This window comes from Mandrillus leucophaeus, unplaced genomic scaffold (assembly GCF_000951045.1).
Source record: "Mandrillus leucophaeus isolate KB7577 unplaced genomic scaffold, Mleu.le_1.0 Scaffold518, whole genome shotgun sequence".
NCBI lineage: Eukaryota > Metazoa > Chordata > Mammalia > Primates > Cercopithecidae > Mandrillus > Mandrillus leucophaeus.
Genome location: NW_012105564.1, coordinates 883,675 through 910,319, shown reverse-complemented (window position 1 = coordinate 910,319; position 26,645 = coordinate 883,675). Strand labels below are relative to the sequence as shown.

At 39.3% G+C, this 26,645-nt stretch overlaps 1 protein-coding gene across 1 annotated transcript in view; it reads right to left on the bottom strand.

The window, feature by feature from the left end:
• PNPT1 (polyribonucleotide nucleotidyltransferase 1) overlaps nucleotides 1–26,645 on the bottom strand; it is a 65,165-nt gene that overhangs the window by 27,860 nt on the left and 10,660 nt on the right. Inside the window, exons 5-16 of the mRNA XM_011996505.1 lie at nucleotides 25,735–25,795; nucleotides 24,916–24,920; nucleotides 24,162–24,228; nucleotides 24,019–24,066; nucleotides 23,037–23,150; nucleotides 15,504–15,690; nucleotides 14,611–14,662; nucleotides 13,931–13,988; nucleotides 10,839–10,935; nucleotides 9,953–10,055; nucleotides 4,452–4,522; nucleotides 2,712–2,748 (exon numbers count right to left, since the gene is read on the bottom strand). Coding sequence (XP_011851895.1) covers nucleotides 2,712–2,748; nucleotides 4,452–4,522; nucleotides 9,953–10,055; nucleotides 10,839–10,935; nucleotides 13,931–13,988; nucleotides 14,611–14,662; nucleotides 15,504–15,690; nucleotides 23,037–23,150; nucleotides 24,019–24,066; nucleotides 24,162–24,228; nucleotides 24,916–24,920; nucleotides 25,735–25,795 — 900 coding nt within the window. The remainder of the gene's footprint in view (nucleotides 1–2,711; nucleotides 2,749–4,451; nucleotides 4,523–9,952; nucleotides 10,056–10,838; nucleotides 10,936–13,930; nucleotides 13,989–14,610; nucleotides 14,663–15,503; nucleotides 15,691–23,036; nucleotides 23,151–24,018; nucleotides 24,067–24,161; nucleotides 24,229–24,915; nucleotides 24,921–25,734; nucleotides 25,796–26,645) is intronic.

Here is a 26,645-nt window from a genome sequence, read left to right as displayed (position 1 = left end):
TGAGACGGAGTTCTGCTCTTGTTGCCCAGGCTGGCGTGCAACGGTGCGATCTCAGCTCACTGCAACCTCTGCTTCTGGGTTCAAGCGATTCTCCTGCCTCAGTCTCCCAAGTAGCTGGGATTATAGGCATGCACCACCATGCCCGGCTAACTTTTTATTTCTAGTACAGACGGGGTTTCACCATGTTGGTCAGGCTGGTTTTGAACTCCTGACCTCAGGTGATCCGCCCGCCTCGGCCTCCCAAAGTGCTGGGATTATAGGCGTGAGCCACTGCCCTTAAAAGCAGTGGATGGAGCAGTAATCTGATTAAACCTCTGGATCTAGCAGTCAATTTGCAGGAAATAGAGAGGGCAGAGGAACACGTTGAATTGCACCACGAGTGAGCAATCAGCAACCCCGAATCTGGGAGACTTTAAGTCAAATGGTTATGGGGCTTCAACAGATAGACTGTAAGAAAAGAATGTAATGGAGGAGAAATGTATAGATTTAAAAAGACTTAAAGAAATATCAGGCCAGGCATAGTGGCTTACGTCTATAATCCCAGCTGAGGCAGGCAGACTGCTTGAGCCCAGGAGTTTGAGACCAGCCTGGGCAACATGGCAAAACCCCATTTTGTAAAAAATCTAAAAATTAGCAGGTTGTGTGGTGGTGCCTATAGTCCAGCTACTTAGGGGGCTGAGGCAGGAGGATCACTTAAGGCCGGGAGATGGAGGTTGCAGTGAGCCAAGATGGTGCCACTGTACTCCAGCCTGGGTGACACAGTGAGACTCCATCTCAAACTAAAACAGAAAAGGAAATACCAAACGTTTTAAAGAAAAAAAACAAGACTAAACTATAGTATCTAGAAATGGAGCCAGGAAATCCAAGATGATTACTATAAAACTTGAGTAGTTACCTACTTTTAGGAGATGAAGGGTATTGAGATTGGGATGAAAAACATGGAGGGGCATTTGAGGTGGCTGGAAATGTTAAATTTCCTGACTTGGATGGTGGTTACAAGGGTATTTGCCTTATAAAAACTTATTAAGCCATCCTTTGTTTCATACAGTTTTCAGTACCTATGCTTTATTTTATAATAAAGAGATTTAAAAAAATAAAATATGGCAATAATGGCCCATATCCTTCTCCAGCTCCCTCCCCAACCCCCTTACCCAATAATCAGCTAGACCTCCATTTTGCACAGCTGCCCTTTTAAGACTGCCACATGCTCTGCAGCTCATGACAAAAAACCTGCTTTACTCAATTACAATTCCTCTCTGGCTTCTGTAGCACCAGGGTATATCCAGAACAGGATATTTATAAGGGATTCAAGACCTGTATGAACCTCGATGTTTATGGATATTCTGTAGCATATACTTTCTACGAAAAATGTTCTCTATTGATTACAGCAGAATCAGCAAAAGTGAAATGCTGGGATTCTGGGCAGCCAACAAGGGTTACACAAAAGCGAAATGACTTGCTACTTTACATAAGTCTCTCATGTTGTATTCCTTTTATTTTTATTATCTGAGACAGGGTCTCACTCTGTTGCCCAGGCTGAAGTGGAGTGGGTTGATAATGGCTCGCTGCATTCTCAACCTCTTGGGCTCAAACAATCCTCCCATCTCAGCCTCCTGGGTAGCTGGGACTATAGGCAGATGCCACCATGCTTGGCTAATTTTTAGATTTTTTTGTAGAGACAGGATCTCACTATGTTGCCCAAGCTGGTCTTGAATTTCTGGGCTCAGCAATCCTCCCTCCTCAGCCTCCCAAAGTGCTGGGATTACAGGTATGAGCTACCATGCCCTGCTCTCCATGTATATTCTTCAAATAATAAAATTAAAAGTACTTTATATTAGGTCTAGTCCCTTAGGATTTGTTGTGAATAAAGTCAATCACAAACTCAATTATCTAGAATCATCTCATATAAAGTAACTTAATATTAAATGTCTCATCTTTCACTACCAATCAACTGAGTATAAATATGAACATTTCAATGAGCAAATAAGGTGATTTGTCACTTGAGGTATTTAAAAAACTCTACTTTTGTTTGACACACATGTATACAGGCATGACTTTTTTTTTTTTTTTAACCTACAACGATATTGTCTGCTATACTTTCTTTAGATTTTATGCATGACTTAATGACTTAGAACAGGAAGTTGTTGATTAGAAAAGTACTATTTATCTCTCTAAAGTACTTATGTCTTATCTCTCTAAAGTAGTACTTTAGAGACTTTAGTACTTTAGTAGAGAGTGCTAAAGTACTCTCTAAAAATACTACATCTCTATTTATCATTCTACACAAAGCTTGCCATGCCTTCTATAAGCAATAAAATAGTAGCCCCAAACTGACCTTAATAGATATATGATAAAACTAGAAAAGTAAAATATTATTGGTAAAACCCAGGTAGTGGATATATGGATAGTCACTGTAAAGTTCTTTCAACTTTACTGTATCCTGGAAGTTTTTAAAAATAAAATGTTCCAGCCTGAGCAACATGGCAAAACCCCATCTCTAGAAAAAAATAGAAAAATTAGCCAATTGTGGTTGCACAAGCCTGTAATCCCAGCTACTGGGGATGCTGAGGTGGGAGGATGTCTTGAGCCTGGGAGGGAGAGGTTGCAGTGAGCTGAGACTGCACCATTCCACTCCAGCCTGGACAACAGAGTGAGACCTTGTCTCATAAAAATTAATAAAATAAAATTTGGGGGAAAAAAATTCACCTTACCTCATAGTGCAGCATGAAATTTTTATCTTTTATCCCACTACAAATAAAAGGCATAATATTAAAAACATCATAGGGAAAAAACATATTTATTTCAAAACACAACTAAAACAGATTTAAGGGGATTTTACAAAACAACTAGGTGTTAATGAAAAATCAGACTGAAACTGAAAACCAAAGAATTAATTAGAAGGATGATTGTGACGTGATATTTTCTTCTGGGGCTCATGAATGAATTGTACAGATTTAGGAAACCAATTTTGCCTTAAATATAAGTCCTTAAATATCCAGATTTGAATACTAAGGCAAGACAATAGATGTATTTTTAAGCATTAATAACTACTGAGAGAATCCTAAATGCTATACTCACCTTAGTTAAATCTCAGAGCTACAATGCTTCTCCCAGTCAATATGTGAAATGAAGAAAAAGTCCTGGGATGGGGCAGAATCTGCATGATCATAAACTGTAGCTTTGGAGAAAGAAATCTAAAAACCAAACTCCTTCAGAGGACTAAAGGAATCACAGATTTTGGGAGCTAGAGAGGATTATAGCAGGTCATTGGCCCAGTTCATTTTATAAGAAATAGAAATCTGAGTGACCATGTGTGCCCCTTTATTTACACAGGTTATAGACCTAAGACTGGAATATATGGAGGTACCCTGACCAAGCCCAGTGTTCTGCATTCCACCTTCACACACACAGCTGCACTGTCGATCCTATCAGATACATGGAAGACAAGTACAGCGGCTATCCTGAAGATACTGGGAATTATCCCCATCAGTTGGGCAGCAGGCAAAGGGAGGCCAGGCCGTGTGGTCTTCTGAGACCCTTAACCAGGAACAGGAAGTAGCCCTACTACGCACTGAGGAAAATAAAGAACTGGCTATGAGTGTCAAGACTCTATGCAATAATGCTGGTGAGGACTGCAATACAGATTTTTTTTTTTTTGAGACAGAGTCTTGCTCTGTCGCCCAGGCTGGAGTGCAGTGGCGCGATCTCAGCTCACTGCAAGCTCCGCTTCCCGGGTTCACGCCATTCTCCTGCCTCAGCCTCCTGAGTAGCTGGGACTACAGGTGCCCACCATCACGCCCGGTTAATTTTTGCATTTTTAGTAGAGATGGGGTTTCACCGTGTTAGCCAGGATAGTCTCGATCTCCTGACCTCGTGATCCGCCCGTCTCAGCCTCCCAAAGTGCTGGGATTACAGGCGTGAGCCACCTCGCCCAGCCTACAATACAGATTCTTATCATCAAAATTTATCAGCATGATTTTACTGTTGACTTTTTAGGGGTAGAGGACAGCCAAGTATTTCTGAACACAAAATCACAACGGGATTCAACAAGGCTTTTCATTAACAAGGTTTTTCATTAACAGCCTCCAGATCATTTTCAGCAATGGGGGCTTTCGTGTATTTATTTGCTCTCTTGTTTCGAATAGAAAAACCAATCCATTCAAGATTACCAAGGAAGTCTGTCCTAAGAAATCATTCTAGAGACAGAGAACGAACTAAATGTACTCACATTAAAGAATTAAATGCTTTACTAACATTTGTTCCAAATCAGTAATTTAGAAGACAATCTAGCACACACACAAAATCCTTTGAAATCATGATGATGTAATCAGAAAAATGAATTACAAAAACACGGTTAACAAAGTAACAATAATTAATAATATACCACGTAAGCTTTAATTATATACTAGGATATCATAAAACATAACAAACATCGTAAAAACATAACTTACTTTATAGCTGTTATAACTTGATCTGACTTAATACTGGATTCTAATGAATCAAATGTAACGGTACAAAGCACCTAAAAAAGAAAAAGAATTCCTCAGGCTTTAATATACTAACCACAAAGATGAAAACTAAAAATATTTGAAGAATCCAACTCACTCTTAAAAAAATGGGATAAGTACATCCTACACAAAGCTTGCCATGCTACTAAGTGCAGTATACACTTATTTGTTCTACAAATATTCATACTATGTGTAAACCTCAATAATCCAAAGTTCTAACATTGCACAGACTACATATGTAAAGCACTGCACTAGGAGTGCTGGGGAAAGAAGGCATGAAAAGAAAGCAATATTTTTAAGAACTATGTATGAGAGTACGCTAAGGAAGCCTCAATACAGGTTCAGCCAATACGACTGCCTGCTTAAAATTAAAAAAAAAATCAGGCCAGGCGTGGTGGCCCACACCTGTAACCCCAGCACTTTGGGAGGCTGAGGCGGGCGGATCACGAGGTCAGGAGTTCGAGATCAGCCTGGCCAATATGGTGAAACCCTGTCTCTACTAAAAATACAAAAATTAGCTGCGCATGGTGGTGTGTGTCTGTAGCCCTAGCTACTTGGGAGGCTGAGGCAGAAGAATAGCTTGAACCCGAGAGGCGGAGCTTGCAGTGAGCCGAGATTGCACCACTGTACTCCAGCCTGGGCAACAGAGCAAGTCTCCATCTCAGAAAAAGAAAAAAAAAAATTAAGAAAATCAGTCTTCTTTGTAGAGACATAACATAATCCAGAGACTCTACAATGTATCATTCACAACATCCAGAAAACAACCTACAAGGAAACAGGGCCCATTCTCAAGAAATAAGAACAGGAATGGAGGCTGATTCTGAGTAGATGAAGATGGTGGATTAGCAGACAAAAGATTTCTCTTTTTTTTTTTTTTGAGACACAGTCTTGCTCTGTTGCCCAGGCTGGAGTGCAGGGGCATGATCTTGCTCACTGCAACCTCCGCCTCCTGGATTCAGACAATTCTCCTACCTCAGCCTCCTAAGTAGCTGGGACTACAGGTGTGTGCCACCACACCCGGTTAATTTTTTGTATTTTTAGTAGAGATGGGGTTTCACTGTGTTAGCCAGGATGATCTCAATCTCCTGACCTCATGATCCACTGGCCTTGGCCTCCCAAAGTGCTGGGATTACAGGTGTGAGCCACCACGCCCGGTGACAAAAGATTTTTAACAGCTATTATAACTATACTCAAAGGACATAAAAAAAAAAAAAGTGGAAATTCTACAATTGAAAACTTTAATATCTCATAATGGAAAGGAGATAGCAAGAGTCAGTAAGCATGAAGATGAATGAACCGAAATTGTCTAATTTGCAGAAGAGAGGAAAGAGAATATAGTTGCAGTGACCTGTGGGACCGTATCAAAAGAATACGTGCAGCTGCAATTCCAGAAGGCAAGAAGAGAGAAAATGAGCCAGGAAAAAATATTTGAAGAAATAATTGATGAAAATTCTCAAGTTTGGTGAAAGACATGAATGTACAGATTTAGGCTCAGGACACTTTTAGCAGGATAAATTCAAAGGAAATCATACCTTTCAATCATAATGCTGAAAACCAAAGATAAGGAGCAAATCTTGAAAGCACCCACATGAAAACAATAATAATATATAAGGAAGAATGATTTGAATGTATCTTTTTCATCAGAAAAACATGGAGAACAAAAACCACTGAAACATATTTAGGTGCTAAAAGAAAAAAAGGCTCACCCCAGAATTCTATACACAGCAAAAAGATTCTTTGTACACAGAGGCAAAATAAAGACATTTCAGAAAAACAAAAGATAAGAATTTGTTAATAGAAAACTCATATGATGGGCTGGGCGCGGTGGCTCACACCTGTAATCCCCAGCACTTTGGGAGGCCGAGGCGGGCGGGTCACGAGGTCAGGAGATCGAGACCATCCTGGCTAACACGGTGAAACCCAGTCTCTACTAAAAATACAAAAAAATTAGCCGGGCATGTTGGTGGCCAGCTGTAGTCCCAGGTACTCGGGAGACTGAGGCAGAAGAATGGCGTGAACCCAGAAGGCAGAGCTTGCTGTGAGCCGAGATCGCGCCACAGATCACCCTACTGCACTCCAGCCTGGGCAACAGAGCGAGACTCCATCTCAAAAAAAGAAAACTCACAGGATGATATTAAAGGAAGTCTTGTCAGAATGAAGGGAAATGATACTGGATCCACACTTGGATCTTCAGAAAGGAATAAAAAGCACCAGAAATGGTAAATATGTGGGCCAATATAAAAGCCTGTCTTTTTCTTATTACTTCTTTAAAAGACATGATTGTAGGAAAGTTGTAACACCGCCTTGTGGGGGTTTATGACACATACAGATGTAACTCATAAGACAATTGCAATATAAAGGATAGAAGAGGTGGGAAATGCACCTAAATGGTTTCAAAGTTTCTTCATTTTATATTAAGTGGTACAAAATTAATTCTAAAAAGACTGTGAGGGCCTGGCATGGTGGCTCACACCTGTAATACCAGCACTTTGGGAGGCCAAGGCAGGAGGACTGGACTGCTGGAGCCCAGGAATTCAAGACTAGCCTGGGCAATATGGCGAAACCCTGTCTCTACAAAAATTTTTAAAAATATATAAATAAAAAGACCTGTAAGAAGTTATGAATGTATGCTGTAATTTCTACAGTAATCACTGGAAAATAATTCAGAGGTACAGTTAAAAAATAAATAGGCAAATTAAAATAAAATTCTAAAAAAATATTTAATTCATTCAAAAAGAAGGCTGAATGAAAGTAAAAAACAGAGAAACAAAAAACAGAAGGGCAAAAGAAAAATAATAAAATGACAGTAAATTCAATCACATCAATGTTTAAACTCAACATGAATGGACTAAGTACTACAGCTACAAAGCCAGAGATTGTCACAATGGATAACAAAAGTATGCAGAACATCTTAATAAAGGCATTTTAAAAACTTGACTAAAGAGCATAAAACAAAACCTGAATCAAAGGTGACACACACTATATTCACTGTAAAGACTCTAACTTAAATTGTAAAAGTATCATTCTTCTCTCAGATTAATATAAAAATTTAGTGCAATTATAATGGTAAATCCTAAAAGGAAATTTTGAGAACTTGATATAATACTAAAATTCAAACAAAGGAACAAATGTACCTAAAGTTTAAGATAATTTTGAGGGGATTAAACAAACAGGGAAGATGACTTGCTTCTCAGATATTAAAATATATCCCTAAATCATAATAATTAAAATAGTTTGACAGTGGCCCAGAAAATTCACGTAACAATGAAAAAGGATATAGCTTAACAATGTGTTTATAAACTCTGACTATCATAAGGTAACATCTCAAGTCATTCAGAAAAATAAAGTATTAGTAAATAATGTAAAATTGGCTCACTATGGAGGTTTTCATTTTATACAACGTGTAGGAATAAACTCAAAGATCGACTAATGGTCTAAATTTGACAGCTAAAACTAGAAAGCTAATAGAAAAAGTAGGTGAGTAACTTTGTGACTTTAAGGTACAGAAGAATTTATATCAGAACTAAAGATTTCAGGTTTACTCTAAACATAGTAGACTACCACAGGCAAAGTTAAAAGGCAATCAATAAAAGAGACATATATATATAAAGTTTGTTACCAAAAAGAATTAATATTTAAAACACTTAAGAAATTACTGCAGGCCGGGCGCGGTGGCTCACGCCTGTAATCCCAGCACTTTGGGAGGCCGAGGCGGGCGGATCACAAGGTCAGGAGATCGAGACCACAGTGAAACCCCGTCTCTACTAAAAATACAAAAAATTAGCTGGGCGCGGTGGCGCGCACCTGTAGTCCTAGCTACTCAGGAGGCTGAGGCAGGAGAATGGCGTGAACCCGGGAGGCGGAGCTTGCAGTGAGCTGAGATCGCGCCACTGCACTTCAGCCTGGGCGACAGAGCGAGACTCTGTCTCAAAAAAAAAAAAAAAAAAAGAGAGAAATTACTGCAAAATAGCAGGTAAAATACAGTAAACCATATTAAAAAAAGAAAAACTGGCCAAAGGATATGGACAGAAAATTCATAAAACGGCAAACCTGAAGCAGGGTCACCACACTGCACAACTCTAGGGGACAATATCCATGTGAAAATAGTGCCCTGGAGGTGTGCAGTTCTCCAGGGCATGGTTTGTGCAGTGACCATGTTGACTGGCTGTCATATAAATAATGTTCAGCCTCACTAGTAATCAGGAAAATACAAATTAAAGCAAAAAGATACTACTTGGTACCTATCAGATTGATAGAATTAAAGAAACAATTAATGTGGGAAAGAAGTATAAAGCATAATATGGTACATAGAACAATGAATACAGAGGTAGGTAAATATTAATAAACGAACAGAAGGAGAACCAGAAGGCTACCTGTTAAATACAAGAGTGGGTGTCTATGTAAAGAATAAAGAATAGAAAAAGAATAGAACTGTACAGGCTACATGGAGAAAACAATGTGGGCCTTGAATAGGTCAACAATGACAATATGCCATAAACTGGAGTCTGAGTTACTCAATTTTGTATACCCAATATTAAAAGAAAGATATAACAGAAATATCAGATAATTCTAGAAAATGCAAACTAATTTACAGTGACAAAAGCAGATCAGTAGTCTCTTGAGGAGGTGGGGGGCAGGAAGAAGGAATTACAAAAAGGCATGAGGAAACTCTTGGGGGTAACTGATATGTTCATTATCTTTTTCATTTTTAAATTTTTTAAGAGATAGGGTCTTGCTCGGTAGTCCAGGCTGGAGTGCAATGGCACAACCACAGCTCATTGCAACCTCGAACTCCTGGTCTCAAGCAATCCTCCCTCCTGGGCCTCCCAAAGTGCTGGAATTATAAGCATGAGCTACCATGCCTGGCCCGTTCATTATCTTAACTGATTTCTCAGTTGTATACATGTGAAAAGTTACCAAAACACACATTTTAAACAACATAGTTTATTGAATAGCAATTATACCTCAAATAAACTGTTAGGATTACATAAAAAACACACGAGAGGCCAAGCGTGGTGGTTCATGCCTGTAATCCCAGAACACTGGGAGGCTGTGGTAGGAGGATTGCTTGAGGCCAAGAGTTTGAGACCAGCTTGGGCAACAGAGTAAGACCTTGTCTCTACAAAAAAAAAAAGTTTTAATTAACCAGGCATGGTGGCACACGGCTGTAGTCCCAGCTACTAGGGAAGCTGAGGTGGGAGGATCACCTGAGTCCAGGAGTTTGAGGTTTCAGTGAGCTATGATTGTGCCACTGCACTGAAGCCTGAGTGACAAAGCAAGAACCTGTCTCAAACTAAACAAACAAACAAGAACTGCCAGATATTAATTTAAATAAATAATATATACCATATGACAAAACCTACAGCATCTACTAATGTACTTCTATTAGATCTAATTAAACATTCTTAATTCAGCAAATAATTAGAGCTTTTTACATAAATTACCTGTGTTTGTCCTCTTTGAAATAATGCTGATCCATGAAGGGTTTTAAACGTATCTACCTCACAACTTATATTCCTAAGTGAAGTCAAATCCCGACCATCACACCTATAGTGATACAGGAAATAAATACATGAAGTCATACTGGAAATCAGATAAATCACACGTGTTTATTTCTGCCAGGAAATTCTCAGTCTCAGTTGCGTATCATAATCCCCTGTGGAACTTTAAAAAATAATAGATACTTGAGCACTATCCTGAATATCACTGAATCAGAACGTCTGAAGTTGAACCTATATTACTGTGTTGTTAAAAAGCTCTATAGGTAGGCCAGGTGCGGTGGCTCACGCCTGTAAACCCAGCACTTTGGGAGGCCGAGGCAGGCAGATCACGAGGTCAGGAGATCGAGACCATCCTGGCTAACACGGTGAAACCCCGTCTCTACTAAAAATACAAAAAAGTAGCTGGGCGTGGTGGTGGGTACCTGTAGTCCCAGCTACTTGGGAGGCTGAGCGGGGAGAATGGCGTGAACCTGGGAGGTGGAGCTTGCACTGGGCCGAGATCACGCCACCGCACTCAGCCTGGGCGACAGAGCGAGACTCTGTCTCAAAAAAAAAAAAAAAAAAAAAAAAAAAAAAAAAAAGTGCTCTACAGGGAACCCTGAAGTGCAGTCAGGGCTGGCAAGCACTGCTTTACACACAAGGCCCAAGACAGATGGTCACATATCTATGTATCTTCTTTCTTCAACAGGTGTCCATTTATATAGCAAATATTATAATTCTTTACTGTTCACTTGAAAAAAAACAAACTTTCTTTGATCAAGTTTCTATTTTCAAGGCAACTTGCAGAGACAGCCCATACTTAAATTTCAACAAAAAAGGGTATGTTTACCTTTTGTATTCATTCAAAATAATACTTCTAAAAACTTCCTTTGCAACAACATTGAAGGATTCTATTATTTCGTATGGATCGGCCTCCGGAAATTTTTCTATAGAAAAAAGACAAACCAAGACAAAGTTTTTTACTTTTTAGGAGATAGGATTTCTCTAAAGGTCATAGCATAAAATCAACTAACTACAGGAATCAACCAAGGGAGATGACTCTGAACATGTAGTCCTCAGGCAAACAAAGTAGATAAATGTTCTCAAGCAACTGTGACATATCAAGTACCAAGTACCACAATGGTGTTGTTATTGAGAACTTAATTTTCTTTCTTTTTTTTTTTTTTGGAGACAAAGTCTCGCTCTGTTGCCCAGGTTGGAGTGCAATGGCGCAATCTTGGCTCACTGCAACCTCTGTCTCCTGGGTTCAAACAATTCTCCTGCCTTAGCCTCCTGAGTAGCTGGAACTACAGGTGTGTGCCACCATATCTGGCTAATTTTTTGTATTTTAGTGGAGACGGGGTATTACCATGTTGCCCAGGCTGCTCTTGTAACTCCTGAAGTCAGGCAATCTGCCTGCCTCGGCCTCCCTAAGTGCTAGGATTACAGGCGTGAGCCACTGCGCCCGGCCCATCAGTTCCCTTTTCTATTATGTTACCAGAAGAATCCAGCCAACCTTTATGGAAAGGTCTGACAGTCTTTTTTTGTTTTTTTTTTGAAACGGAGTTTCGCTCTTGTTGCCCATGCTAAAGTGCAATGGCATGATCTCAGCTCACCGCAACCTTCGCCTCCTGGGTTCAAGCAATTCTCCTGCCTCAGTCTGTGGGATTACAGGCATGTGACCAACACACCCAGCTAATTTTTGTATTTTTAGTAGAGACTGGGTTTCTCCATGTTGGTCAGGCTGGCCTTCAGGCTAGGCTCAAACTCCTGACCTCAGATGATCCGCTTGCCTTGGCCTCCCAAAGTGCTGGGATTACAGGCGTGAGCCACCGCGCCTGGCCTAACTGACAGTTTTAAGAGTAGTCACCCTCACTCTTTTGCCTTTAATCTAAATCTGCAAATTGGGGAACAATTTAAAAAATATATTATAAATCCCTACAGACTGTTTTCTATCTAATATTTGTCAAATGCTTTCATGAGCCAGGCACTTTATTGGTTTTTTAATACTTTTAACTTTCATAATAACTTATGAAATAAATTTTATTATTCCCATTCTACAGAAGAAAAAACTGAAGCTTAAAGGGGTGGAGTGCTGTGTAGGAGATAACCAGAGTTTAAAAAAAAAAACCATAAATAAAAAATAAAGAGGTGGAGTAAACTGCCTGAGACCACACAGATAGTAACTGATACAGCTGTGACCTGAATACAGATCTGTCAGCCTCAAAGGCTTATGGTTTTATTTTATTTTATTTTTAGCTTAGGGTTTAGATGTTAAGCTACTCTACCCTATCAATTAATTTATGTCAAGTTTTAAGTACTGTTCTCTCATGTGTATGGTTTATTAAATATAACTTCAAAGTAACCAAAACATAAGAAATGATCACAGAAAGATATATTAGTATCGTATCTTCCTCAGATAAGAATAATTTTTAATATTAGACTTTAATATCTTTTCTGCTTTAACTGAGTTGTACTTAGAAAAGAGAACAATCACTACCAAAACATTTAAAATATCCTATCAACCCAGAGGGTCGTGAAGCTATTCTACTATGTATAATACAAACAAAAAGTCATTTTTCTTTTAAAATAAGACAATATTTGCTATAAAATTTCTTTCTTAACAACTAGGATGAAATGTAGTGAGAAAGGACTAAACTTATTCAATGACAATTACAATTAATGGCCTTAATATCAATGCCAACAGCATTTTTTTTTTTTTTTTTTTTGAGATGGAGTCTTGCTCTATTGCCTAGGCTGGAGTGCAGTGGCGATCTCAGCTCACTACAACTTCTGCCTAACAGGTTCAAGTGATTCTCATGCCTCAGCCTCCCGAGTAGCTGGGATTACAGGCGCCTGCCACCATGCCTGCGTAATTTTTGTATTTTTGGTAGAGATAGGGTTTCACCATATTGGCCAGGCTGGTCTTGAACTCCTGACCTCAAGTGATCCACCTGCTTTGGCCTCCCAAAGTGCTGGGATTACAAGCATGAGCCACCACACCTGGCCAGTTTTTTATCTTAAAATAAATATTCATGTGAAAGTATATTTGTCTATTAGAAAAATTAACAAAAACTATGTCATACTTCATTTATATTCAATTTGTGTTAGGTTGATATTATGCAGTAAGATCCTTTGCTTAACAATTTCTGGAGAGCTAAATTACCTAAGTTCTGTATCCTATGATTCCACTAGGTATTAAGAATAAGAATAGCATCAGTTAACATTTATTGAACACTTACTGTGTGCCAGGCACAGATGTAAATGATTCACTCATTTAATCCCCATAAACCAGGTATTATTAACACTGCAATTTCACAGATCAAGAACTCAATAATTTTAAAGACTATATTTGTGTTTTCAAATGACAAAATACCAGGTTACATTTCTTGTATGATAAGAATTTGATTCAGAAAAGATCAGGAACATTCACATTCAACATTTACTAGGTACCTACTCTGCATCAAATGTAGTGCTAGCCACATTTATAGAAGTTAATTTAGCAGTAACCCTGTGACCTATCATTATTCCAAGTTTACTGAAAATAAAGCTGAGAAGCAATGAGAGTAACATTTATTTGAGATCTTCAACCAAAGTTTTTTAAAAAGTCTATTATTTCTTTCAACACTTTTAAAATTAAAAAATACATAGTAATAGCAGTTCTGTGCAAAGGGGACTTTCTCTTTCCCTGAAACAGCTCGGGGAGGCTTTGGAGAAGAGGTGGCATTTGAACCTTGAGTTAGAAGAAGACCACCTGCTATGAGAGAGCATTCCAGGTCTAGGGAACAGCAGCTGTAAAGTTCAAAGTCCTTTGAACTCTTCTTTTCCTACGGATGTGATGCCTTTCCTCTTTGATCTTTAATCCCAAGAAGCAAGAGTCAGGCCACGCCTTATTAAAGCTGCCCTCAGCAAAAAAACAAAATAAAATAAAATGAAATTTACCTTTTAGTTGTTCCTCTGTATCTAATCTTATTTTGTTAATAGCTTCATCTCTGGAAACCTAAAAGAAAGTTGAGGTTCAGTTATTACATATACATGACATTTAACATTTCTATTTTCTAATTATTATACAATGAACACATTGTGAATTACTCAGATTTATCTAACTATAATATTCTTTAAAACACTGGAATTGGTTATTGATTTATGACAAACATTACCTGTTAATTCATTCAAATACATTTGTGCACTCCCCTAAAACTTATACTAAAAAGAAAAGAACTTTGGGTGGCCAAAGTGGGCAGATCACTTGAGGCCAGGAGTTCGAGACCAGCCTGGCCAACATGGTGAAACCTCGTCTCTACTAAAAACACAGAAGTTAGCTGGGTGTGGTGGCGTGCACCTGCAATCCCAGCTACTTGGGAGGCTGAGGCAGAAGAATCGCTGGAAGGCGAAAGTTGCAGTGAGCTGAGATCACACCACTGCACTCCAGCCTGGGAGATAGAGAGAGACTGTCTCAAAAACAAAACAAAACAAAAGAATGGAGAAACAATTAGGCTTTTGTTAGCTTTTTGTTTAGAGATTTTTAATAAAAATAGGACTAACATTCATAAAATTACATGAGTTATGACAAAAATGTATTCCTAGGGCAATTATAGAAGACACAACTCGGGTATACCTACTTTTTCATGTTCGTAATCTGTAAAAACTGCATAGAGTCTCTCCATAGCGAGTCTATTTAAGCACAAAATAAATGTTAGCATAATAATATTTGGAAACATGAGGCAGTTTCTATTATAAACAAAACTGAAATATTTAATAATCAGCTAAAACTTTAATAAATACTTCAGAAAAAATTAAAAATTTATATTGCTATTTATCATTGCTAATCTGTTTACTATTTACGGCACAGAACCCAAATTTCTTTCTCTCACCCTCTCAGGGGAAACCACATGTGGTATCCTGTTCTCTTCTTTTTAATTGTTCAATTAATTTCACCTTTCACATACTCTTTTTAACCTCTTCCTTTCTTCATTCTACCCATTTTGGCTCAATTATCACAGGAAACTCTTGTGCTAGGAAGAGTTAATTTAATTTCTGACTGATGGCTGTGCAACTGACATTAAGGTAAAGGTTTAACCTTTTCAATTTTTTCAAATAAAATAATTTTTCAGTGATTCATTTACATTTACTGAGTGTCTGCCTAATGTTCTAAGCACTGGGCATGTAACAGTGATTACATCTGATTTCTCTTTGAGAATTCCAACAGCTTCCTTAGATATTCAAGTATCTTATTTATTTTCTTTTTCCCAGACATGGAGAGATGTGGTGATCACCTGAATCTTGACCAATAAACACCCTCTTTCGTTTGAGATTCAAAGTTAGGCCTTACAAGTGTGATGTGGGCTTATCCTTTTTAAGGGAGTAAACAGATATTTATGAGAATGACTCTTAAAACAGAAAAGTGCTATTTACGAAGTGATGGATGGGCAGTGCTTCCATGGGAAGTTTCTCTCCCACGAGGAAATTAAATCTGATGACAATTTCATATTTTCATTTGCACAGATGTTCTTACTTATGAGTATGTTTCACAATCTCTGGCAAAGGGGTAAATAACTTCTGAGGCGTCCTCTTGGTAACACCAATTTCTTTTACCAACTGCTGAATGCCCTGAATTATCTGCTGGGTATATTTCACTCCCACTTTGATAGCATGGCAAAAGTCCGGCTGTAAAATGTTCTCTGCAGAGGCTTCCAACATGACTATTTAAAGGAAAAAGAAAAAAAAAAATGACTGCCATCAAAGTTCTTAGTAATATAACAGTTTCAAATACCATGACATGACATAAATATTGTGGATCAATTTTACTTCTTAGTGATAGATCCACCTTGATTTCTTTCCTCAGAATCAACATACTTCCAAAATGTAAGCAGCAGTAAATGAATAAAGACACCTTGATATTCGTATTTAGGTTTATATTCTCCTTAAGTTTAAGGAGGGATTTCCCATAAAAAATGAAACAGAAGAAAAAAATAAATTATGTATATATTTAAAAAATAAGATATTGAGCTATAAGTCACATAAGATAAAAATTAAATCTTTTAAAGTATACAAGTGCTTTTGTTTTTAATACTTTTTTTTTTTTTTTGAAACGGAGTCTTGCTCTGTCGCCCAGGATGGAGTGCAGTGGCATGATCTTGGCTCACTGCCAGCTCTGCCTTCCGGATTCATGCCATTCTCCTGCCTCAGCCTCCCGAGTAGCTGGGACTACAGGCGCCCGTGACCACGCCCAGCTAATTTTTTGTATTTTTAGTTAGAGATGGGGTTTCACCATGTTAGCCAGGATGGTCTCGATCTCCTGACCTTGTGAACCACCCGCCTCGGCCTCCCAAAGTGCTGGGATTACAGGCGTGAGCCACCGCACCTGGCAATACATATTTTAAATAAAATGTAAAAATATGCAACACAATAGGAATCTAATAAATATTTCCTGTTTAATAATTAATTGTCACATCGTCTAATTCTTGCACAGATGGGGAAATCTTTGCAGTGATCCTGTTTCAAGTAAGCCAACTAAAGGACTGTAATGACCATCATAAACAGATAGCTTTTATAACAATTAAACTCCTGTGTAATGCAGGTAGAAGTTAGGCTTCTAAAATCTACTATTTTAGGCTGACTAGCCTCCTGCCTACTTGTGTGTCAGTTCTGGTGTCTCTCAACTTATACAAAGTCAAAGATCAGGCAAATGCATAGTCATCAACATATTTTATATATTTAACCACATCCTGTTGTCATTAAGATTTATTATCTAACTCATTACTTCTAAGGTTTCTAGGTTCAATTTATAATAGAATGAATGCCTCCACCCTCTCAATGTGCTTTATATGTTGGAATTCCATCAGCCAACGGAAGTAGACTCATGAAAGGAGCTAATATTTGTGTTATCAGAATCATGGAAGAATAGGAGAAAGAGGTCAGGGCTAAAAAAGTACTAGAAAAAATAATTGCTGAAAACTCCCCAAATTTGACAGACACAAACCTACAGATTCAAAGTAAACCTCAACTGGGTAATCCTCAAAAAAGCCAAGCCAAGAAACATCATAATCAGACTTCTGAAAAAAAAAGACGAAAACTTGAAACCAGCCAGAGAAAAATGACACCTTACCTCTAGGGGAAAAGCAATTCAAATAATAGCAGATTTACCATCAGAAACCATGCAGGCCAAAAGGAAGTGGCACGGTATTTTTCAGGTGCTGAAAGAAAAGAACTGTCAACCCAGAATCCTACACCCAGTGAAAATACTAAGGAAGGAAGGGGAAGTCAAGACTCTCAAAGAAAGGAGAAATAAAAAAATTTGTTGCCAAACAGAAATGAAAAAATAAGAGAAGAAATCGTGGACTGTTAGAAAGGAAAGAAAATCAGTATGCAAACTAAGAATAAACATAGAGGTTGGGCATGGTGGCTCACACCTGTAATCCCAGCACTTTGGGAGGCTAAGGTGGGCAGATCACCTGAGGTCAGGAGCTCGAGACCAGCATGGCCAACATAGTGAAACTCTGTCTGTACTAAAAATACAAAAAAAATTAGCCAGGCGTGGTGGTGGGTGCCTGTAATCCCAGATACTCAGGAGGCTGAGGCATGAGAATCGTTTGAACACAGGAGGTACAGGTTGCAGTGAGCCGAGATCACACCACTGCACTCTAGCCTGGGCGACAGAACAAGGCTCCATCTCAAAATAAATAAATAAATAAATAAATAAATAAATAAATAAATAAATGAGAGAAAAAGAGTAAATACAGAGCAATAAGTTTTTCTTTCCCTCTTAAGTTTTCTAAATTATGTTGACATTTGAAATAAAAGCAAAAATTTTTAACGCTGCCTGACATGGTTCTAACCGTAGAAGAAAATGAAAACAATTGCATTCCAAATGGGAAAGGGTAAAGGGAAACAAGGTTTCCATATTTTGCACCAGGCCTGAAGAAATTTCCTATGATAACATGATACTAAGATGGCTATATTCTTTTTCTCATCTGTATTTCCAGGATATCCTCTCACTTTGACAGAATGAAACAGGAGATTTTTAAAAATTCATTTAATGGGTATAAATTATATCTCAATAAATTGCTTTTAAAAATAAAATATGTGGCCAGGTATGATGGCTCACGCCTATTGTCCCAGTACTTTGGGAGGCCAAGGTGGGAGGATTATTTGAGGCCAGGAGTCTGCGATCAGGCTTAGCAACACAGCAAAGTCCTGTCCTAAAAAAATAACAACTAGTAGATAAAAAACTCAGCTGTGGTGGTGTGCCTGTAATCCTAGCTATTTTTCTAGAGGCTGAGGCAGGATGATCGCTTGAGCCCAGCAGTTTGAGGATACAGTGACCCATGATTATGCCACTATACTCATACTCTAGTCTGGACAACAGAGTTGAGAATAGTTGAGAATCAGATTAAAAAATATATATATATATGGCTAGACATGGGGCTCATGCTTGTAATTCCAGTGCCAAGACAGGAGGATTACTTGAGGCCAGAAGAATAGCCTGGGCAATATAGTGAGATGCTATATCCAATAAAAATAATGATAAAATTTAAAAAAAAAGAATATGACAAAGAAAAATGGGGCTGGGCACGGTGGCTCACGCCTGTAATCCCAGCACTTTGGGAGGTCGAGACAGGCGGATCACGAGGTCAGAAGATCGAGACCATCCTGGCTAACATGGTGAAATCCCGTCTCTACTAAAAAATACAAAAAACTAGCCGGGCGAGGTGGCGGGCGCCTGTAGTCCCAGCTACTCGGGAGGCTGAGGTAGGAGAATGGTGTAAACCCGGGAGGCAGAGCTTGCAGTGAGCCGAGATCGCACCACTGCACTCCAGCCTGGGCAACAGAGCGAGACTCCGTCTCAAAAAAAAAAAAAAGAAAAGAAAAGAAAAATGGATACCTCCCCTCAAAATATATTTTGTTTTCACTCATTAAACTTTAATGCAATTCCTTTTAAAAAATATTTTATAAGAAAATTCCTTTAGCCAGGTGTGGTGACATGTGCCTGGATTCCCAGCTACTCAGGAGGCTGAGGACAGAGGATCGTTTGAACCCGAGAGTTTGAGGCTGTAGTGACACATAATCACACCATTGCATTACAGCTTGGAGACAGAGTGAGACTCTGTCTTAAAAGAAAGGAAGGAAGGAAGGAAGGAAGGAAGGAAGGAAGGAAGGAAGGAAGAAAGAAAGAACACTCCTTACAGTTGAGTCTATAGAGCTGTGCTGTCCAATATGGTAACTACTAGCCACATATGCCTATTTGCATTTAAATGATTTAAAATTAGACAAAATTAAAATTTTGGTTCCTCAGTTACTCTAGCCACATTTGAAGTGCTAAGTAGCCACATGATCAGATATAAAACATTCCCTTCACTGCAGAGCGTTCTACTGGACAACACTGCCACGGATGCTAAAAATTTAAACATAAAAACTTGTCAAAATGATTGCTATAGGCCTGGCATGGTAGCTCACGCCTGTAATTCCAGTACTTTGGGAGGCCAAGGCAGGTGGATCACCTGAGGTCAGGAGTTTGAGACCAGCCTGGCCAACAGGTGAAACCCTATCTCTACTAAAAATAAAAAATTAGCCAGATGTGGTGGCACGCGCCTGTAGTCTCAGCTACTTGTGAGGCCAAGGCAAGAGAATCACTTGAACCCGGAGGTGCAGGTTGCAGTGAGCCGAGATCGCACCACTGCACTCCAGCCTGGGCGACAGAGTAAGACTCCATCTCAACTAAAAACAAAATGAAAACGAAGATTGCTATAAACTGTCAACCATTTTAGCAGTTGAAGATGCAGTTTTGAGATTAGCTGAAGCTATAAATTCTAGACACAAAATCTTTTCTAAAAACATGTTATTGGTATACTTTTTCCTGACTTATATCTTCTCACACACAGAAATATTAGCGATATTAAATATACCAGTTGAAAACAAGCATCTAAATGGCACTGTTCAGAATGTTGGTGTTGACAGCATGGAGTAATTACTCTTACCCTATAAGATTATACTCTAAAGATCTGGATGACTGCCCAGGAGTGGTGGCTCAAGCCTGCAATCCCAGCACTTTGGGAGGCCAAGGTGGGTAGATCACCTGAGGTCAGGAGTTCAAGACCAGCCTGGCAAACATGGTGAAACCCTGTCTCTACTAAAAATACAAAAATTGGCCAGGTGTGGTGGTGCATGCCTGTAATCCCAGCTACTCAGGAGGCTGGGTCAAAAGAATCACTTGAACCTGGGAGGCGGAGGTTGCACTGAGACGAGATCGTGCCACTGCACTCCAGCCTGGGCAACAGAGAGAGACTTGGTTTCCAAAAAAAAAAAAAGATTTGGACGACTAAATATTTTAATAACGAAATAGTAGCAATTACTTTTTTGTATTTTTGTATCACAAAAGTTCCATGATGGTGGTATTTCACTTGGACCCGATGTTAACTTTAACAGGTAAACAAGGGGTTAAAATGCATATTTGATGCATGTTTATGAATGCAGAGAGCTGCATGGAAATAGTGATACAAAAGTCATAAACTGAAGGCTAGTAATTCCTAAAAAACCATCTCCTTACAGGTTGGTTCTGAATTACTCTCAGTCTCCCTCTACCCAAGACTACTACTCTCTGAAATTTATGCAGTCTCTAGAGTCTCATTCTTTCCTCCTGAGAGCAACAGGTGAGAAGAGCCAGCTGGAAGTCTGCCTATGGGGTTTCTATGGCATGCCATATGTGCAGCAAAGATTCCTTGGTTCTGCTGGGTGCAGTGGCTCATGCCTGTAATCCTAGCACTTTTGGAGGCCGAAGCAGGTGGATCGCTTAAGGCCAGAAATTCAAGACCAGCCTAGCCAACATGGCAAAATCCCGTCTCTACTAAAAATACAAAAATTAGCTGGGCGTGGCAGCGCATGCCTATAATCCCAGCTACTTGGGAGACTGGGCAGGAGAATCAATTGAACTTGGGAGGCAGAGGTTGCAGTGAGCTGAGACTGCACTGCTGCACTCCTCTACCCTGGGAGACAAAGCGAGACTCGGTCCCAAAAAAAAAAAAAAAATTGTGAATTAGTCCATTCCTCTAATGTCTACTTACAATTAGAAGAGTTCAAACTCTAAGGCAGATAGCGGCTATATGACCAATTAGCAACAGGTTTATTTCTGTGTCTTCATGATAATAGCAAGTATTAACTGTATGCTTATTAGGTACCAGTAACATGCTGGGCACTTTGCAAACCTTGACTCCTATCTTCATAACTACCCTGTAAAGTAACCAGACTAGTTTACTAATAGAGAATAAATGAACACTGTAACTTTCAGCAAAAAATTCAGATGCAGATGAACAGGAAACCAATACTTTGCTCAAGGCTCCGAGATGCTCAAACATGAAGTAGACATCATCTATTATTCATAGCTTCCTCATTCTTTGGAATATCCTCTCTACATTTTGACAGTTACCCACAGTACGAATCCCACTTTCCGGAGGCAGAATACAAAAATCATTTCCTTGCCTTCCTTGCAGTCGAGGGTACAGTCATGTGCCACAGTTCTGCTCAATGAGATGTAAGTAGAAACTGCTGTGTGGGGATTTCTGGGAAAGCTGCTTAAAACGCAGGTTGACTCACTCAACTGCCACACACCTTTTTGCTATTCGCTTCTTTTTTCTTCCTCCTGCCTGTAAGTCACATACGTTGGCCAGAGCTCTTCATGCCAGTTCATAAGCATGAAGATGAGGCCACATCTTGAGGATAACAGAAGAGAAAGCTAAAAGGAATCTAGATTTCTTAAGATGCCATGGAACCACTATCACTGTCTTAGATTTACCACCTCTGAATTTCTTTTACCTGAGAGAAACGTTTCCATCCTGTTTAAGTCTTATTTTGTTCGACAACACAACCCCCAACTAATACATGGGGATTTTTCTTACTTATAGAACCTAGTTTTAACTTTATCACTGGCTAACATACCAGAAGCAGAAGCTGGAAATGAGATGTTTCACATATTACTTGTACAAAAAAGCAGTAATAGTTGAATAGTTTGTTTCATCAAAATGTTCCCACATCAGAAGACCCTATGTCAAAAAGTCCCACACATCAAATATCACATAGTAGAATAAACCAACAATAAAAGGCCTTAAATAATTTGTCCAAGATCACACGATTATAGTGGCAGAGACAGGTTTCAAATCCAGGTCATTCTGACTGCTAAAGTCCATTTTCCTTCCACAGAACAAGGACTTGATTTTCATTCATGCAAGTATGGCATTTCTGTTACAAGGAGGATGTGAAAATGGCCCATGGTCAATGCATTTCTTCTATTTTATTACTCGTTTTCCACCTAGTAGAAATGGGTCACTTCTCAAGAGGATACCAAGCAGACTTAGAAATAGCTAAATTATAATATTTAAACTAATACAATGGTTACTACCAGACTTAGAACTTCTATTTTTAAACTAAGTTATTTAGACTAATAACTTATTAGTCTAAACATAATTACTGAAATTGGCCGGGCGCAGAGGCTCAAGCCTGTAATCCCAGCACTTTGGGAGGCCGAGGCGGGCGGATCACGAGGTCAGGAGATCGAGACCATCCTGGCTAACACGGTGAAACCCCGTCTCTACTAAAAAAAATACAAAAAACTAGCCAGGCGAGGTGGCGGGCGTCTGTAGTCCCAGCTACTCGGGAGGCTGAGGCAGGAGAATGGCGTAAACCCAGGAGGCGGAGCTTGCAGTGAGCTGAGATCTGTCCACTGCACTCCAGCCTGGGCGACAGAGCGGGACTCTGTCTCAAAAAAAAATAAATAAAAATAGAAATTATTCGTAGACAAAATATTAGTCTAAAAATAATTACTGAAATGGTCTTGGTAAATACTTTTGTATATTTTAAATAAAATTGAGTAAAATCCTGTAATTTTAGGTATCATTTGATATGAAGCAAGAGCACTACAAAAATAGGACAGAGACAAAACATAACCAAAATTTTTATGGCTACCGACAAAACATACACACAAAGAGTTTAAATTTAGTTTAAGAAGAAAGAACTTGTAAGTAAAATCCAGAACAAATGAGGTATTTAAACAACTTACCAATCTGACTTTTAGGTGCTCCAGCAACCACTAAATTTAAAGTACTGGAAGACATTTCTTTTCTTGTTGGGTTAACAACATATTCTCCATCAATCATTCCTATTCGTACTGCCCCTAAAATGTATTAGAACATTGGCAACTGTTTAATGGAAATTCCCAGTTTTCAAGACATTATTCCAGTGATGGCTTCAACCCCATCTTTGATTGTGACCACAGAATAAAATCCATGTTTCTAACACGGTATTTAAGACCCACAGAACATCCTACCCCACCCTACCTTCTGGCCTCATGGACTACTCTGAATTGGTCAAATATACCACTTCTTCCACACCTCTGGGATTATGCTTATGTTTGTCCCCTGGTCTAGAGAGTATTCTCCCTAAGGCAAATGCTTAACACCAGACCCTACTAAGGTTCAGCTTACACAATGACTACTCTGAGGAGCCCTCCTTGACAACCTGACCACACAAAATCAAACCTGCTCTTCTCTACCATATTCTTAGCACTTTAACTATGTTTTTATAATACCACTGATTATAAATAATTATCTGTCTTCTTTATGCTGAAAACAATAACTGCATCTTTCATTGTTGTGTTGCTAGGGCCTGGTCTGCCTAGGACACTTGATAATTATTTACTCAATGAGCCATTTTTATATTGCATGATTATGACTTGTAACAGCCATAAGTTACATTAATTTTATCCTGAAGGAGTATATACTCTGATAATTTCCCAGTTAAAAGAAAAAAGAAAAAAAGAAGTCCTCTAACGGAAAGAGGCAATTATGAAGTCAAAATATCTAGGGACATAAAATCTATAACACCATAACATACTGCTATTAGAAACAGAACCCACGACAAGGATGAAAATATCTGAAAGACCTGAAAGGAGACTTAGAATGTCATCTCGTTCAATTCATGGTCACTACTACTTACTGAAAAAAAATATACATATGGTTTCTTATTTTTAAATCCTAACTTACCAACAGGTCCATTCCAAGGAATATCTGATAATGACAGGGCCACGGAAGCTTAAAAATGGAGAAAAATAAGGGCAGAAATTAAAATTTCATTGCTTTAAAAAAAATCAACACTGATAACTTTTCATCTCTACTTTTATACTTACCGCCATTAATTGCTAGGACATCAGGCTCATTAACACCATCTACTGCTAACAGATTACACAGAACCTGGTAAAAGGGAAAAAATTTGAATCACTTAAAATAATCTGTTTGATTTGGAAGGGTTATCATTTAGGTTAACATCCTGGCCTAAAATACAAGAGCACTATATGGCTAAAAGCAGGGGCTTTGTAGCCAAACCTCTTAATTTTGGCTATCATTTAACTAAATGCTTGACATTGGATAAATTACTTAAATTAAACCCAAAAAGCTTTCTCATCTTTAAAAGGGAAAAACAGGCCAGGCGTGGTGGCTCACGCCTGTAATCTCAGCACTTTGGGAGGCTGAGGAGGGCAGATCACCTGAGGTCAAGGAATTTGAGACTAGTCTGATCAAAATGGTGAAACCCTGTTGCTACTAAAAAGACAAAAATTAGCCAGGTGTAGCGGCCAGTGCCTGTAGTCCCAGCTGAGGCAGTCCCAGTTCAGGAGGCTGAGGCGGAAGAATCTCTTGAACCCAGGAGGTAGAGGTTGTAGTGAGCTGAGATTGCGCCATTGCACTCCAGCCTGGATGCCAGAGTGAGACTCCGTTACTAAATAAATAAATAAATGGGATAAATAATGGCATCTTCCCAAAGGGTGCCTACGAGGATTAGAGAAATACTGTAGGTAAAGCACTTATCACAGTCCTCACATGTTGCAAGTATTCAGTAAATGTTAGCTCTTTCTATCATATAAAAATATTTTCTAGGCCAGGCATGGTGGCTCATGCCTGTAAACCCAGCACTTTGGGAGGCCGAGGTGGGCGGATCACCTGAGGTTGGGAGTTCAAGACCAGCCTGGCCAACATGGCAAAACCCCGTCTCTACTAAAAATACAAAAATTAGCCATGCGTGCTAGTGCATGCCTATAGTTCCAGCTACTAGGGAGGCTGAGGCGGGAGAATCACTTGAACCTGGAGGCAGAGGTTTCAGTGAGCTGAGACCGTGCCACTGGACACCAGCCTGGGCAACAAGAGCAAAACTCTGTCTCAAAAAAAGAAGAAAAAAAATTCTGTTGGGCAGGGTGCGGTGGCTCACACCTGTAATACCAGCACTTTAGGAGGCTGAGGCAGGGGATCACTTGAGGTCAGGAGTTCAAGACCAGTCTGGCCAACATGGCAAAACCCCATTTCTATTAAAAATACAAAAAAATTAGCTGGGTGTGGTGGCAGGCACCTGTAATCCCAGCTACTTAGGAGGCTGAGGCAGGGAGAATCGTTTGAACCTGGGAGGCGGAGATTGCGTAGTCAACCTGAAGCAGCAAAAAAAAAAAAAAAAAGTTCATATAATTCTTTTTGTAGAAACATTCCCGCCCAAAAAAAAAAAAAAAAAAAAGTTCTGTTTATAAGCATAGATGAAACAAACTTTATACTGCAATAATGTGCCCATGTCATGCACTTAAGAAAAAAACTTCTCTGGGTGTAGTGGCTCATAGCTGTAATACCAGTAGTTTGGGAGGCTGAGGCAAGAGGATTGCTTAAAAGCAGGAGTTTGAGACCAGCCTGGCTTACATAGTGAAATCCCTCTCTACAAAAAACAAAAAAAAAACTTAGCTGGGTATGGTGGTTTGTGCCTGTAGTCCCAGCTACTTAGAAGGCTAAGTGGGGAGGATCACTTGGGCTCAGGAGTTTGAGGCTGCAGTGAGTTATAACCATGCCAACTGTACCCCAGCCTGGGCAACAGAGGCCCTGACTCAAAAAAAACAAAAAACAAAACTTCCTGAGGTTAAGGCTGTGATATTCTTGCAAAGGCATATTTGCAAGGTGTATTTATTTATTTCAAATGAATAAAATGGTTACTTAAGTATACGTGTCATTACCCTGAAAGAAAATATTATTCAGAAAGTATTAACATATAATAAAGTAGAGGTTCAGAGGATCCAGCAATAAAATTAGGTAATAAAAATTAGCTAGGTTGGTTGTCCTATTCCCAGCCTGATCTGGTCTCTACTCACTCTAGTCACGCTGATCTTCTTTTTAAACTCACTAATTTCTTTCCTGCCTCTGGACTTTCAATGCTTCCCTGACACACCTTGGTTGGCTAACTCCTACTCATAATTCAGGTGTCAACTCAAATAGACACTGAATAAATGTTAGCTTTGTAAAAGTACTATCTTTTGGCCAGGCACAGTGGCTCATGCCTGCAATCCTAGCACTTTGGGAAGCCGAGGGGGGCGGATCACGAGGTCAGGAGATCGAGACCATCCTGGCTAACACGGTGAAACCCTGTCTCTACTAAAAATACAAAAAAACTAGCCGGGCATGGTGGCGGGCGCCTGTAGTCCCAGCTACTTGGGAGGCCGAGGCAGGAGAATGGCGTGAGGCGGAGCTTGCAGTGAGCTGAGATCTGTCCACTGCACTCCAGCCTGGGCGACAGAGCGGGACTCTGTCTCAAAAAAAAATAAATAAAAATAGAAATTATTCGTAGACAAAATATTAGTCTAAAAGTA